The sequence below is a fragment of the Mizuhopecten yessoensis genome, unplaced genomic scaffold (assembly GCF_002113885.1).
Source record: "Mizuhopecten yessoensis strain PY_sf001 unplaced genomic scaffold, ASM211388v2 scaffold716341, whole genome shotgun sequence".
Taxonomy (NCBI): Eukaryota; Metazoa; Mollusca; class Bivalvia; order Pectinida; family Pectinidae; genus Mizuhopecten; species Mizuhopecten yessoensis.
Genome location: NW_018480068.1, coordinates 250,983 through 268,070, shown reverse-complemented (window position 1 = coordinate 268,070; position 17,088 = coordinate 250,983). Strand labels below are relative to the sequence as shown.

General features: G+C 38.7%; 3 protein-coding genes across 3 annotated transcripts in view; 2 read left to right on the top strand and 1 right to left on the bottom strand.

Moving 5' to 3' along the window:
- Positions 1-3,275, bottom strand: part of LOC110443352 — a 12,280-nt gene extending 9,005 nt beyond the window's left edge. Inside the window, exon 1 of the mRNA XM_021487529.1 lies at positions 3,128-3,275. Within this exon, the coding sequence (XP_021343204.1) occupies positions 3,128-3,196 (69 nt within the window). The 5' untranslated portion in view covers positions 3,197-3,275. The remainder of the gene's footprint in view (positions 1-3,127) is intronic.
- Positions 3,276-6,891: 3,616 nt separating this feature from the next.
- Positions 6,892-8,958, top strand: LOC110443362 (sex peptide receptor-like). Its single transcript, XM_021487544.1, has one exon. The coding sequence runs from the start codon at positions 7,063-7,065 to the stop codon at positions 8,428-8,430; it is 1,368 nt and encodes a 455-aa protein (XP_021343219.1). The 5' UTR covers positions 6,892-7,062; the 3' UTR covers positions 8,431-8,958.
- A 6,307-nt stretch (positions 8,959-15,265) lies between these two features.
- The window catches only part of LOC110443359 (Fanconi anemia group D2 protein-like), a 37,679-nt gene continuing 35,856 nt past the window's right edge, over positions 15,266-17,088 (top strand). Inside the window, exons 1-2 of the mRNA XM_021487541.1 lie at positions 15,266-15,328; positions 16,437-16,540. Coding sequence (XP_021343216.1) covers positions 16,471-16,540 — 70 coding nt within the window. The 5' untranslated portion in view covers positions 15,266-15,328; positions 16,437-16,470. The remainder of the gene's footprint in view (positions 15,329-16,436; positions 16,541-17,088) is intronic.

The window sequence follows — 17,088 nt, the reverse complement described above, 5'->3', positions numbered from 1 at the left end:
AGTGTCAACAGAGCGTAGACGCATGGTATTTTGGCGGTCTTGGATTGGGTGGGGCCGGATTTCCCTACAGGATGAGACCTTTCTACGTCGGCTGGGCCCAGATTGATCCCACATGCGCCAGTAGCATATAGAACACGGCATCTTCCAGTAATTACTTTCGAACAGCTTTGGCAATACGGTCTATGTCCGAGTTAGATATACTATTGCTCACGGTACGGGGCTGTATACATTGCTGAGGGAGGGCCCCTTGAGACGACAGTGCGTTCATCAACAGTTGCTACTGAAACTGGTTTGGTAGGGGTGTTTGATTGGCAAAGAACTGTTGACCGGTGGCACAAGTCGCCGTCATCACAGGGATCTGAGAATTTGTTACAGCTATATTTGGACCAAAACTAAAATGTTCAGAGTAATTTTACATGTTTTCGGGGTTTAGATCGACTTTCGGTAAAAATGACACCCCCAATTAACATATAATTTAGAAAGCTCGGTTATATGATCATTGGGGTGTCATTTTTACCGAAAGTCGATCTAAACCCCATAAACAAGTAAAATATTCTTGAACACATTAGTTTAGGTCAAAATATAGCTGTAACAAATTCTCAGGTCCCTAGCTGTGGCCGTCATATTTGAATCTGATGACATTTGAGAAATAGCAGAAGGGGGTGATCAGTTGATTTTGGCCGTTTAATGTCTCTTGTTAGCGATGGGGTTGGTCGAGGGGGTGCTCGGGAGTTCGAAATGATTCCGTGTACTGTATCTTTCGGGGGTGCTGTACATGAATGAAACGTAAAAACCCGTGCAAAATATGTGTAAAAAGACATCCAATATATGCGAGTTTTCAGAATCATTGATTTATGTCAAATGCAACAACAATTCGCATTTAGCTTTTCCGTTGTATCCTCCAGCACGTACACATCCTCCGTGATCCATCAAGAGGGTCTTTTTTTACTTTTTATTCGAGTGACGGCCGTCCACTCTGTATAAGGGGAGGCAATCGTCATCTTTTTAATTGCACAAACACAGAAGCACGTCCTTAAATGAACTTTGCTGTTAATATGAAGTTAATATGTTATGCTTAAAATATAAACTCTTATTATTTGGACATCTTCGTTCGTACTCTCATCCTCGTAACTTCAGTTCTTAATTATAAAAAGTGCGACGTGTTTGATTTCCTTCTGGACTGATTTTTTAAGCTGCGGCTCGTTTTTCTAACAATCGGTGACCAGTGAAGATTCAACAAATACATATAATAATTTAAAATTAAAACAGAATTACTGACAGATCTGTTCTACAATATGAACACAGTAAACTTGTTTAAATTGAAACTCCATCAATATCCCAAATCAGATATAACATGGAAAAGAAATATGTCCGTGAATTCAAATTTTGAAATCAACGCTTCATTATCTATCGTCTGAAACTTTCATTTGGACCTATCAACAGATGTTTGCTCACTGTCGACTTTACACGGGATACGTCGGCCCGACATAGATTGTTTACATTACACTGCTAACTGCAGATAAACTGACACCATGCATAGTTAGCTTGAAATTACACAAAATCCAAAGCTTCTTCGAAACCGCGGAATCTTGTTATCTATACTATGTAGCTGTATCACAAACACCCTAGATATAGGTTCCAAAGATAGGTTGGATGTTTACAGGTATTTTACCATATTAAATGTCTCGGTGTTAAACAACTGAAGTGAATCGTGATTCCAACAAGTTAAGAACCACTATTATTTATCAACAACCTTAAAGTTATACTTTTTCATCTTGAACATCGATATCAAAAGAGAACTGTTTGGTTTGGGTTGTTTGTGTTTTACGTCCTATTAATAGTTATGGTCATTTAAGGAGGTGCCAGGTTTTGGTGGTGGAGGAAAGCCGGATTTCCCAGAGAAAAACACCGACCTACGGTCAGTACCTCGCGACTGCCCCACGTAGGTCTTTCAAATACATACATGTATAAATGTACGGGTTATTTTTTTGGGGAAAAGGCGAGAGAAAGAAATGTTATCGAAATATTAAATCATACATTGTAATTAGATTGGCGTTCTCGCGACGTTTATGATCATATGACAATATACTGTTGATGGTAGTAGGGCCACGCGCAAGGGTCATTAAAAGTGTCATCACGCGGTAAGATAACTTAAACGTAGCCTCTTTTCACTTTTTGACAGTTGACATCTATCAGAATGTCTCAAGTAAGAATTGTTGGTAAGACTATAACTTGGACGGTACAAGTCAAATAAATCTAACAACGGGCTGATCAGAGGATGTACCTAGAAAACACCGCGGGAATGAAAGACTGACAATACGTAAAAGAGCCGACGGACCAAGTGTCCATTCAGTACAAAAGAGCCGACGGACCAAGTGTCCATTCGGTACAAAAGAGCCGATGGACCAAGTGTCCATTCGGTATAAAAAAAGCCGACGAACCAAGTGTCCATTCGGTATAAAAGAGTTTAAGTTTGCTATTTCCAATAATAATACACTTACAAACGCAACACATTTACATGTACGCTTGTCTTTTTGGTAACATCCCGATTCTGCGGGGAGAGGGGCTGACATTTGTCCCTCCATTTATCAGGATTCTGAAACTTAAAACATTTTAGAACAGTTTTGAAATGGCTGAATCGATGGAATGGACGAATATACGATGGCCGAAGTGAGCCATGTACTGACAACGATAGAAGTGGTATAGTTGTACATGCAAAACTTGACAAAGTTACATGGCAGCAAACACTATTTCCCTTTGTCACTTTGTCAAGTTTTTCATGTACAACTATACCACTAACACTAGTGTGTGCTGACATGTCACTTTGTCACTTTGTCAAGTTATGTATTGGAACGACTGTACATTTGCCTACCTGCTATAGTCTGTGTATTGATAAATAACTTCGTTATTTGTCTACTACATTTATTATCCTAATAAACCTGTATAGTAAATGTCTTTTAGTTACAAGTTATCTAATTATGATACCATTTAATATTGTCTCAATTGAAACAGTTCGTGTTTACAAGTTTAGAATCATCGAGTCGGTGATGAGTTTACGTCAGTCGTGCGCTATATTTAGAATCATGCTCTCACATTTCTGTTCCGTGCGTTTGGAATAATCACTTACCGACTCGTAGATACGACAGCCTAGTATGTTGAGAACATTCTCTTTATAGGTTGTTATGTCGTCACTCATGATTTGTTGTATTTTGTTTGTAATCCATGTTTATGCTATGCGAAAGCCTGTCAAACAGACGACTCATCGGCCATTGCAGATGTGCGTTCGGAGCTCTCGGGCTTTATTGAGTTATTTAGTTAAAGTGTTCCGTGCCGAGAGACCCGAGTATACTAAATTCTGATTGGTCAGAAGTTTTGGAGAAGGCTATCAAAGTTGGATCCCGCGGCAGATTCAACGGAGTTCGCCCATGATCTCCTAACCAAGCGGCCAGGCTTTCCTACCCTCCTACACAGTCCAAGCAACCAAGCTTATTACCAGAGTTCAGCTAAACACCAGGACCATGGAGGTAACTACTGCCGTAGTGACTAAGTAGGCCTACCCTCTCCCGTCTCCAATACAATACATATAGATACAAGTCTCCTTAATGACCTTATGTTATGATACGCCAAGAATAACACCAGAATATATTCTAAGTCCGCCTAACCACGGGGGTGATACTTAGCTATTTTGGACTAGTATATTTTACTTAGACATAAATTAACGTCATTATTTATGAAAGGTCTTAGATAAAACATTTTCCAACATTACTTAAGACCTACTTCGAAGTTGTTACAATATATTAAGGATACTTAGCCCTTACTATTTTTTAAGTATCCATTAAGGATACTTACTCATCACTTTTATTTATAACGGCACTCCGTCGTTATTCTCAATTTCTATTATATATTAATTAAGGATGCCATTGTGTACAGTGTTTGTAGATGTGAAGTTGTGATTTGAATAAATATCAAAGTTAAATTGTATTTCTGTCTCGAGTTGTTGTTGAAGTAGAGTAGTTATCAGAACAACCAAAGGAGCCAAGAGCCAGGACCAGACGGATCCAAGATGGAGTAACCAGAATATACCTTTGATCAAATATAATACACTAACACTGGAAACACACTCCACGACGTTACAGTATGAACAATTATACCACTTCTATCGTTGTCAGTACATGGCTCACTTCGGCCATCGCACTAATAGATATATTTTATTTTTGTCGTCAGGAACTTTACTGTCAAAGATGTAAAAACTATTTGAAAAACGGAAAACTCGCTAATGTACTGAAAGAAACAAAATACAATTATTGAACTTTTGCTAAATTAAATATATATAATTTAAACGTATTTGTCAGTCACAGCGTATCCGCCATTATGTTTAATCCGTCATTACCGACACACTCCGACCATATGCGCCGCTAGAAACTTGAAGGTAAATACAAAGAGGCCTTAGTTTTAAATAAAGTATCATAATTAGACGTATGTTGATGTCTAGTGGGTATTAATAGACGGTAGGGGTTTATAAACTGAAATTCTGGGATGGCATTTTCACCGAGTGTTAAGATACCTCAAAATACGCCCTACATCAGAAGTAATCTAAACTTACAGACATACTGGGATTAATGCTCATGTCCCTATGTGTTAAGTTTAATGGCACATCTGGCCTTCGTCCGTTATCTCCAGAGACTCGAAACAAACCATACGACAACTTCTGTCATTAATATCAAGTTGCTAAATAGAAATAACGCCGGTGTTCCCATAGAGTTATCAAATTTAGTTGCCCCTGATATTTGGTAAATTAATATTTTTCTGTGAGGAAAGGTACCGTACATTTATTTTAGAAAAAGAATTCAAGCAGTTACGATGGTTCTTAACTTTGGACATAACTTTAAAGAATGACAGTCCCAGTTTAAAGTACTACGAGCTCGATCAGTTTATACCCCTCGCACCTCTCAAGCGGTTAAATGGCCTTATGAGTGTCCAAGGCTTGTTTGTTTTCGTGTCGAAAATCGATCTGAAACGCGATCGTTATTCACGATTATATGGCTGCGCTTTGTGAAAACATGTCACTATCTTGTTCAAATACTAAAAACGAGTCTCTGATTGACATGTGCTCCCTCCTCTTCACATCCGGTTAATGCACGGATGTATTTCCTGTTGCCGACGGACGTTTTAACAAATGCCGACAACGCTGCACATCTACTGTGGTAATAATATACGGAGTGGTAGTTATGGCCTTGCAGGAGCGCTTGTGGATTTTTAACATGGATGTAACAAAACCATTATCATAAAACTTTGTGCACAAAAAAATAAAATGTCGGTTTGACGTAAAAAAAAAAAAATGTCATATCAACCGAACTTAACCAACACAGCGTGCGGATCCTATGTATTTACAGTGACTTAGTGCGCAACGGGTCACCAATGGAAATTCAACGAGGAATGACCAATCGGCGGGCTCTTACATAGTAACATTGCAAAACCGAGTTCGTTCCGTGTAAAATCTCACAGGGAAGTATAAAACATCTCCCAGAAATTTCTTAGTGACAAAAAACGTATAAATCTCTCACAGACTCAAGAGTGACAAAAACCGTGTACAGTTTCACAGGGAATCAAGAATGACAAAAACCGTGTACATTCTCACAGGGAATCAAGAATGACAACTATCGTGAACAGTCTCACAGGGAGTTAAGAGAGACAAACATCGTGTACAATTTTTCACGGAATCAAGAGTGACAAAAATCGTATATAATCTCACAGGGAATCAAGATTGACAGACATCGTGTACAGTCTCACAGGGAATCAAGAGTGACAAACATCGTGTACAATCTCACAGGGAATCAAGAGGGACAAATATCGTGTACAATCTCACAGGGAATCAAGAGTGTCAAATATCGTGTACAATCTCACAGGGAATCAAGAGTGTCAAATATCGTGTACAATCTCACAGGGAATCAAGAGGGACAAATATCGTGCACAATCTCACAGGGAATCAAGAGTGACAAACATCGTGTACAATATCACAGGGAATCAAGCGTGACAAATGTCGTGTACAATCTCACAGGGAATCAAGAGTGACAAACATCGTGTACAATATCACAGGGAATCAAGAGTGACAAATGTCGTGTACAGTCTCACAGGGAATCAAGATTGACAAATATCGTGTTCATTCACCCAGGGAATCAAGAGTGACAAATATCGTGTACAATCTCACAGGAAATCAAGATTGACAAATATCGTGTACAGTCTCACAGGGAATCAAGAGTGACAAACATCGTGTACAATCTCACAGGGAATCAAGAGTGATAAACATCGTGTACAATCTCACAGGGAATCAAGAGGGACAAATATCGTGTACAATCTCACAGGGAATCAAGAGTGACAAACATCGTGTACAATCTCACAGGGAATCAAGAGTGACAAATATCGTGTACAATTTCACAGGGAATCAAGAGTGACAAATATCGTGTACAATTTCACAGGGAATCAAGAGTGACAAATATCGTGTACAATTTCACAGGGAATCAAGAGTGACAAATATCGTGTACAATCTCACAGGGAATCAACAGTGACAAATATCGTGTACAATTTCACAGGGAATCAACAGTGACAAATATCGTGTTCAGTCTCACAGGAAATCAAGACTGACAAATATCGTGTTCAGTCTCACAGGGAATCAAGAGTGACAAATATCGTGTACAAATTTACAAGAAGTTCGATTTATGGAATTGAACTTAAAGTGACAGGTATGATGCACAATCCCACAGAGAAATAATTACTACTAACTACATAAATTGACTTGAGCGATCTGCTTTGAATCATTATTCCTATTTATTATCGCTCACAGCGTCAGTTGTGGATATAAAGGATTACTGTCAAGTGATTACCATTGATATTTGGGAACAAACTCGATTGAAGTCATCTCTTAGTATTTTGTGTTATATTATACACAATTTAATTACGTTGAACATTACATTGGATAAGTGCAGAGATAACACAGAGATACTTAAGATACCGGCGTTGTGTAGAAAGCCGGCAGACCGCACTCTCCCTTTTCCTGTGTAGATCATGGATAAGGAACATGTAAAACAATTAATCGAAAACGCCCGTGCTATCAACACTACGTGTGTACGAAAGCTCACGGAGTTGGCGATGGATGTGTCCAGTTGTAGCTGGATGTGTGGGGGCGGGACATCGTCGTGTGTCGGTAACTGCAATTACTCCAATTCCGATAAGCCGTTACCGAGTTTGACGTCATATTGCTCAAACATGAGCATATATACCGCTATTCAGCGCGTGAAATTGAAAGTGTTTGACGTTGGCAAAGCGACGGCATTGGATGTGGGCGTGGTTTTGTATGGTTACGTCACTCCTGCTCTGTGTATGTTAGTGTTACTCCTCAACACTCTGTTGGTTGTCATCTTGTCGAGTAGAAGAACAAGATCCCCTACAAACATGATATTGTGCTCTATTGCTGTACTGGATACAATGACCATCCTCCTGCCGTTGCCATGGTACCTGTTTTTCTACACCTCAGGTGGTTACAATGAGTATGTTCCGTTTTCTTGGTGTGTGGTTTACAAATACACGGCTCTGGTTCTTCCTACCGTGTGCCACAACAGTTCATTGTGGCTCACTGTGGCATTAGCAGCCCATCGTTACATAGGGTTGTGCCACCCTCGCGTGAGCCAGTTCACATCCTCTTACAAAGCCGTGACAATTTGCCTTCTCGTTATTTTGGTTATCACAACAGTAATGCAGTCGACCATTTTGCTGCTTGAGGACCTAGAGCCGGTACGTGTGGTGGGGAAGGAACTCTTCGCTACTTCCGGTGTGAAATATGTCGATACCTGTTCCATAGTTTTCAAAACTGAAAAAGATAATTATCTAACCGGCTTGAAAGCCTATTTATGGACGAGGCTGATTGTCGCTGAGCTTCTACCCACATCCCTATTGTTGCTGTTCAATATGTTACTGTTGAGGAAGACGTGTGAAAGCTACAGATACCGACGCAAGCTCATAAGCGGAAACGCAGCTATGAGTCAATCCGACTTCCGGGAGTGCATGCGCACTACAGTCATGTTGCTGACGTTGTGTAGCTTCTGTGTTTTGGTACAAATACCTGTAGCCACAATTCTGTTTTTGATGTTTATACAAACAAACACGGGTTACCGCATCTTTACTTTGCGTGAAACGAAAGTGACAGTTACTCTAGTAAATTTTGTTTTGTTTCTGAGTTTTCCCGCCAATTTTGCAATTTGTCTCGGACTGAGCGAGAAGTTTCGAAGAACACTGAAGGACAAATTGAAGTCACGAAAGCGATCTCATTCTATTTCGGGCTTGTCCACGAGTATGAAACTGAGCAATTCACATGATTTACAAAGTGGTACTCCGATGTTACCATCTCTGAACGTAATTTCAGAAATTCCTATTTAGCCGCCTAGCTGTCCGTCAAAATGATCAATATTTAGTTCACATAAATGGGCCGTAACAAAACATATTGTCGTGTCTATTATTAACTATTGTAACTTTATGGAAAAGTCTATATCATTTAAAAGTGCCATAACGCTAACTTTCTCTCCCTTTTCTTATAGGCAGGATAAAACTGATATTTCTTACGTAATTAATTCGTAAATAATTCGAAGATTTACATAAACTCAGGCATAGCCTAATTGGACACTTTAAAATGAAATGACGATATTTCTTGTTAAATTGTGGCACGCTTCTTCCACTATTACGATAATGTTTTGTTAATTCTAATTCATAAGTGAATTATCAAGTCGTTTAACAAATCTAGTGACGCAACTTAGATCATTATCAATTTCTGTATAGCACGTTAATTGTGAATACATGACCTCTGACCCAGTCGAACACATAATTGACAATCGTGACTTCTCGTGAATTCGAGTATGCATGATAATAACGTAGCCCTGCTCCTGATGAGGAAAGTCTCAGTCGGGAAAAGACATCACACGCTTATACTTTACATAAGTATAAGTCATTGGAATTTAAATCTTTCCATAGAAATATATATATATAATATTTATTTCTTTTTACTTCAATTTTAATCGGAAGTTTATTTCCGACACAAGGCTATTTGGGTCGTATCACGTGATTTAATACACAGTACATCTGCGACACAGTCAGTGTAAAATACAGACATTTGTGTTGTAAATTAGAACACCTGCTATAATAATAATGTGATCACACAAGTACTTATCCAGTTTCCTTTTTACGTCCGCTTGTTTCTTATTTATAGGATAGTAATTAATTCGCTTTTTTATCTTACATCCATTTACCATGTGTCAATAAACCTTGCAAAATCCGAGAGATCAATCATGGCACAATTAAGGTGTGGTGTACTCCCATTGCGAGTGGAGACTAAGGACGGTATACAAATGAACCTGTAAATGACCGTGTATGTACTTTGTGCAACTCTGGAGCGGTGGAGGACGAAACACATTTTCTGTTAAACTGTTCACTTTATGATAATGAGAGAAATGACCTACTTCTTAACACAAGTATAACCTTTCAACATCAATCAAACATCGAACTGTTTAAAATATTAGTAAATGACTTTCCCAGGCAAACAGCAAAATATCTGTCGAAAATATTTGATAAAAGAAAAAATGTATTATTTCGTAAAAATTAAGATTTTGTCTCAATCTACAAGTATATAATTTAATTGGTATTTAACCAATGACGCAAGTGATATTTTGAAGGTAAATTTAAGTTAAAGTGACCTATAGACCCTTTGGGTCGGGTGCTAAAATAATATGTGAAAAATTGTACACGTATGTAATTTTGATGTATGCACATGTCACTATAATAATAAAATATATTGTATTGTATTGTATTGTATTGTATTGTACTTCGGATGATGATGTCACAAGGAAAAAGAACATTATCTAAATTAAACACACAAAACTATTTACTAGTATCTGACGTTCACTTGTATTTCTTTGTTTGTTTTTTCTCAAAAAAATATCTTTGCGTGGGCCTTTCTAATAAATGCGTTTCAGCAAAAGAAACCACGTCTTGTGTCATTATGAAATACATTTCCTTTCCCACATTCCCAGAAAAATCTATGAAAACCCTTTGTGACTCAAGTAAAAAGCTCGTCATCCGTATCTCGTAAAGGAAGTAAGCTAGAAGGTCCGACCACGGAAAACACTATATGATATCCCGATGGTTTCGAAAAAAACATATTGCTGCATGCATAAAGGGATATTGGCGTCCACCATGATAAGATCTTCTATGACTCTCTACCAGTTTGACCTTTCACCTTCATTTCTCTTAGCTATTGTATTGATTGGTCAACGAAAAAATGCACATTGATTAAAGCTTCATTATGCTGTGTTTGAAATTGACATTGTCCTTTCAGTGAAAGTTTGTCGTTTTACCTGTTATAAAAAAATGCATGAAAAGACCATTATATATTTATGATTTCATGCGGTCATATTTTCCTTCTAGTCAGGTTGCTTGAAACTGAAACTGGAATACAATAGAAAGATCTGTAATATACTTTCTGAAAGTCAGTGATTACAAGTTTAAAGAGTCATATTCAATTAGATATCAGTCTGGAACCATCTTTTTTACATGATATAACTAAATACCAAGTCAAAAGGAACCTAGATAGACAATTGAAAAGATCCCTCGGATACTTTATTATGATGAAGTTCCTGGAATATCGGGCTGTCTGGAACATACCAGTGTGGTATCAGAGATCATCAGAGATGCCAGGGGAACAAAGGAGAACTAGCTGTGGTTTGGCTTGACCTGTCTAACGCTTATGGATAAGTGCCACACAAAATGGTGAACTTCACGCTGGTAAGATACCATATTCCAGGGTGGTTCATAGAGATGTTGAAAGGATATTTTGACAAGCTTCGACTGAGGCCGAGACTTGAGGTTGGGATAGTGACGTCACACACAGGCTGTGCTATCTCAGTCCCTCTCTTTGCAGCTGCAATGAATCTCATTGTCAAATCAGTGGAGAAGATGAGGGCCTTACTTGTCAACCGGGATAAGGCAGCCACCAACAAGGGCCTTTATGGATGACATGACTTTAACAACGAAAACGGTCAGCGAAGGACGATGTCTACTGAACGATCTGGAGGAGATGGTCCATTGGGTGCGAATGAAGTTCAAACCAGCGAAGTCAAGGAGTATAATGCTTAGAAGGGCAAGGTACAGCAGTTTAAGTTTACGATCCAAGGAGAAGAGATACCAACGATGAATGAGAAGCCAGTGAAATGTTTAGGAAAGTGGTCCGATGACACGCTCAATGACCATGACAATGGGAGAAACCTTAAGACACAAGCAGAAGACTGGATGAGTGCAGTAGATACGAGCAAGCTGCCTAGAAAGTATAAAGCTTGGATGTATCAGCATGGCGTGCTCCCAAGGCTACTATGGCCTCTGCTTATATACGAGGTGCCTCTTACAGCAGTGGAAGAAATAGAGGGAATGGTCAACAAACAACTTCGCAGATGGCTTGTAGTTCCTCGCAGCTTCAGCAGTATAGGACTGTAAGGGAAAAGTAACAAGCTACAGCTTCCACTCAATTCCATCACAGAGGAGTTCAAGATCACCAAGGTCAGACAACAGATGATACTGGAAGATAGTGTAGACGAGAAGGTCAGAAAGGCGAAGGTGAAAGTAAGAACTGGCAGAAAGTGGAAGGCAGGGAAAGCAATTGAACAGGCAGAATCGGAACAGTGGCATCTGGTAGACAAGGACTGGGTACAAGCACTAGAGACAGATGGAAAGGTTCAAGGAAAAGGAGAAAAGAGATGATTCAGAGGAAGGTAAGATCGATCGAGGAGGAAGAAATGCAATCAAGCACAGGTGCAATGAGAAATTAAGGCAACTGGATGAACTGAGAGGGAGCTAGAAAGCAGACCTTGAAATGGAGTGACGTCTGTTCCATGGAAACAGCGAGGATAAAGTTTCTGTTGAGTGCGGTGTATGATGTGTTACCAAACCCAACAAACCTGTGGACATGGGGACTTACTGATGATCAAACGCGCAAGGTTTGTGGAAGAATCAGTAATCTTGAACATGTGCTTTCATCTTGTCAAGTGGCTTTAGGAGACGGTCGATACACATGGAGGCATGACAACGTCCTGGCAACTATTGCCGATTCCCTGGAAAAGAAGGGAGGGAAAAGACAACAAGAACATCCAGTTTAAGATTCCTGAATTTCATCAAAGAAGGACAGCAAGGAAAATGTGTAGATCAGGCTAGAGGGGTCTTTGGTACAGCAGCAGACTGGCAGATGACGGTAGACCTGAAAGGGAGATTGTCGTTCCCGGCAGAGATTGCTGTCACAACTCAGCGTCCTGATATTGTCATCTGGTCACGGACAACAAAGCAGGTTGTGATCCTGCAGCTGACTGTACCATGGGAGGAAAGGATTGAGGCAGCTCATGAAAGGAAGATAGCCAAATATGAAGATCTGGTCAGGAACTGTTACGAGACGGGCTGCCGGACATGGTGCATGCCTGTGGAAGTGGGCTACAGAGGGTTTGCGGGCCCCTCGTTGTGGAAAGCAATAGGTACCCTTGGTGTGACGGGTCAGGAGAGAAGACAGGTATGTGGGAAAGCAGGCAGGGAAGCAGAAACATCGTCCCTGTGGATTTGGAGGATTCGAGACAGAGAGTGGAAGAGGGCAAGTCAGTGATGCGTGTAGCAGTGGCAATGAACTTTAACATCGTAGGTTATGGACAGTGTAATCTGTGTACACTGCATCAGACCACCCACAAAACGTGGCGACGAAGCTGACCAGTTCCAGGTTGAGACTGATCACCTCAGCCGGCGCACCTTCGGAGGTCGTCGTGGAAGCGCCGAAACGACCAATGTAGGAGGAACCTAATTGACGATGGAGCTGGTTTTGCATCTAGTACCGCCATAGATGTATACAGGGTTTATCCCATCAGTCTCAGATCGTCAAATTTTATCATGAGTGCGCATTAGCCTGAGGTGACCTACACACTTAACACTTGTGCGTATTATCAAGCATGAAATAAGTACGAATGACTTCCAGAAATCTACATAATTTGGCTTCTAATATGTTTTTATATGTATTCAAAATATGTATTGATATATAAGCAGATTAGCATCATGAAATGGGGAGATTACAATTATTTGCCAGCAAAGAATTTAGTTTCAACTGTTTTATTTGTGAACAATGTTGACGAAGAACAACTGATGCTCTAGTATGAGTGTAGAAGTTGGGTGAGCTACAACTTGTTGCGGGATACTGAAATGTTCAGTAATTAAAGGTAAAATAACGTATAAATGTATGGTTGTAAATAATTTGGAGCCTATTTTGTAAAGGGTACAACAAAGGCGAATAGGGGCAAAGTGAAGACACTGAGGCAATATTGTGAGAATGATTGATTTCTTGTTTGACAATATTTTTGTTGAGTTCGGTGGCAACATTTTCCAGCAAACTACATGCATTCCAACGGGAACAAACTGTGCCCCTCTTTTGGCCGATTTGTTTCTGTTTTTATATGAAGCTGAATGTATTGATGAGCTTATCAGGACTAGTAATAAAAACCTAGACCTTCAATTTCACATTCAGATATATCGACGATGGTCTGTCTTTGAACAACAAGAAAAACCCTCCAGAATCAAGGACACCAAGGATTCTTCTACTTCAACCGCTTTACCCGATCTTTACTTGCAATATAACCAACAGGGACAGCTCACCACTAAGCTGTACGATTTCGACTTTCCTACTATGAACTTCCTTTTCTTGATAGTAACATCCGTGTATCCCCTACTTACGGTATCTACATGTCGCAGTTGATTCGGTGCTCAAGAGCTTGCTCCAAATATCACGACTATCGTGATACATGTCGACTGCTGACGGACAAACTTACAACACAGGTTTTCAAAAGACGCAGGTTGATGAAGACTTTGTACAAGTGTTATGGTCGCCATCAAAATCTCACAGGGAAGTATTATATTTCTTTATGTGATTTGACGGTCGATGCTTTTTATAATACTTACCAGAGTGCCTTGTGGTTTTGTTGTCACTACCCGATCCGTCTGTGTAAGGATGTGACAATTACTTGGATTCGACATAAAAACAGAAGACGCTTACCCCCTGAAACACCTGGTCTTACTCTCGTTGTACGTTTCCAAGGGTCTCCGTGTATTTGCTAATACTTTGCACCAGTTTGATCGATTTTGAGTTCGATTTATTGTTTTTATTACGCTTACTTTTCCTCTTGTAGATTTTTTACGCATTGGAAACTATTTTATGTAAATTCTATGTTTCATTTACTCTCGCAAACTTTTATCAATTTAGATTAGTTCAATTTACCAAGCTTTTCCTTTGAAGTTGCCATGTATAATTCGTTTGAATCATTATTAGCTTGTGCATTAATTATGTCAATTGTAAGCATATCATATACCTTTTAATCTATGTAACAAGATTAATTGGTCTTATAATTACCGGCCAGACACTGCATTCAGTCTTGGACAAAGGACATGTTAATTGTCTTTTAAAAGACAATTGCTATGAATTGCAGATGTCCCTCAAGACATATCATATCGAATAACCTGTATTGTGTAAATGTACTTAACAAAATGATAACGCTTTGTGACATCAGTTAGGACCTAGGCCTCGGACTGTACGGGTGTGTTTTTGGATACTCCAGAAATCACCTCAGAGCTAATAATAATTATATTTATTCGTGAAAAGTCACAGAGAACAGTTTTGTTTATATCTGTGGGTAATTTACAAGTTGATATCTATAATTTACGTATATAGTCTTACCCAGGGATAGCCCATCAAAGCCATGCATAGTAGAAACCTTATTTCCAATGGGTCCCCTAAAGGTATTAATGTATCATTATAAACATACATGTACTTCTTCAGTTATGATGAATGGCTGGGTATAAAACATAGCAAAACTTTTAATTGGTATAAGTTAAAAGAACGATGTAGAAGCCATAGTTAGAAATACACAAATTCGTTTTCAAACTCTTTTCAAGACAACTCTTTTTAGATAGTGTTTTTTAACTTGAATTTAACTTAGAGAAAGTAACTGCAATGAATTAATATTTAGACTATATTTAACACTTCAGAACTTTTACTTTTAAAACTGTAGTAACAAAACAAAAAAAAAGCATGAAACCGTCAATCTCTTAACAAAGAAAGCTAAAAGTAAGCACACAATGCGTTGTAATGTTTTGAGGTCATAGTTGAAAATTGGAGATGTTGATTGGATAAAGTTGACTTCCGGTTTTAATACTGTTATGAAGAAACCAACATGGCGGGAAATGCAGTTTCGATCTTGTAAATACTATATAGACAGTACGTAATTACCATTTACATTACTACTATTTTATTGCATGCGACATGCTTAACAAATCAAATGATTTGATCGATGAATCAGATGTAACTTGAGTCAAGTTGATAATATTGACTCAGTTTTTATGAACATGACCCGATGTCATCTCCTGTTTCTAACATTTTAAAGGTTTTTTTACTCTAAAGTAATTACTTATGTCGATAATGGTTTGTAGGTTCCCGTTTGATCGTGAACGGTTCCATTATGATGTTTATCTTATATGAACTATTTGTGGCTATTTAGTAGAAATGGTGTGTCTGTGTGCTCGTTGCCTCGTATTTATCACCAGCTGATCACTCCGGTTTTACCACATAATGGACATACATCACAACGGGAAAGTGTGTGTAAGAAATCACATGTTACAGCCCAATACTAATCCCCTTTCCTGTGTAATCATGATCAAATGACCATGTAAAAAAATAAAATGGATTCGGTGTGTACAGTGAGTAGTGTTACTGTACTGGTGATTAGGGACCTGAGGGGGAAGGGGAGATAACTACCACATATTAAAGTCAATGGTGGATTTAATGAAAAATTAACAATGTAAGATAACACAACACGTCTCGCCACACATTTTTAGTTTTTTTTTATTGAATTTGCTGAACAGACTTTGCAGCAACAAATCTTTCATTACCTTCAACTGCTTGATCACAGGAGTTGACGTTTAATCAACATAAGTATAACAGTCTGTATATATATAAAAAAAATACCCTGTATAGTGTATACATGTACTATAAAAACACCAGGTATTTTTTTTTATAGTATACAGTGTTGTTTTTTTATATATACAGACTGTAATACTTATATGTGCATTAGTGTACAATTCTACAAGATTGATCCCCTATATAGCTAGCTCATGTTATTAGGGCTAACGAACATTTTCAATATTTACTATGAACACATACATATCAGGCTAGTGGAGGTTTGCTCATACTGGTTGGGAGGTTTAACTTTTTGGGGAAAAGGGGATTTCACAACATTCCCAACACTATGGTATATATTGAACCAGGTTTTTTTTTAAATGAAAAAAATTATTAATCTATTGTAATAGGTTTTTGTTCCTGTTTCTAGATTGAGATATTGGCCGTAACATTGACCAGTGATCATGGGTGGTGACCGATCTAGAACATCAAGCAAGAGAAAAGGATCTGACCACAGGGATGACCGACAGAAGGGTAATGGTTTTATAACATTTTAACATTATATGGTAGTTATAACTCCACATAACACACCCCTGCCATGGTTATATATGATCATATTGATGGTATTTACTTGACTTCAGGTACCCGGTAAGTCAGATTTGCTTTAAAGGGGCATCACGGTGAAGTAACTTTATTTTTTTGCCTTTTTTTCAAATACTACATAAACATATCAAATGAAACTCCTTATGGAAAATAACGATCGGATTTGGCTGAAATAGATTCATAAAAATGATTAAATCTAAGAAAATCATCGGTATTTCTACCTGTCTGACCAACGTTTTGTTCAGGGATTTCCCTCTATTAGCGCATGCGCATAGCACACCATTTCTTTGTAAACAAAATGACTGGCCGTGTGAAGTAAGCGAAAGAAAAGTGTTGTACCGTGTCAGCTACGAAACGAAAAGTTGACAAATGGTCAAAAGATAGCGCAAGGAGTACGTTACGGAATCATTATTGCAGGTGGGCAGTATTCAAAGGAGAAAATAACTGCCGTAGCAGTTAGTACGGTGCATGTATTCTTC

Coding starts and splice junctions, on each gene's coding strand:
- LOC110443362 (XM_021487544.1), top strand. CDS start 7,063: ATGGATAAGGAACATGTAAAACAATTAATCGAAAACGCCCGTGCTATC.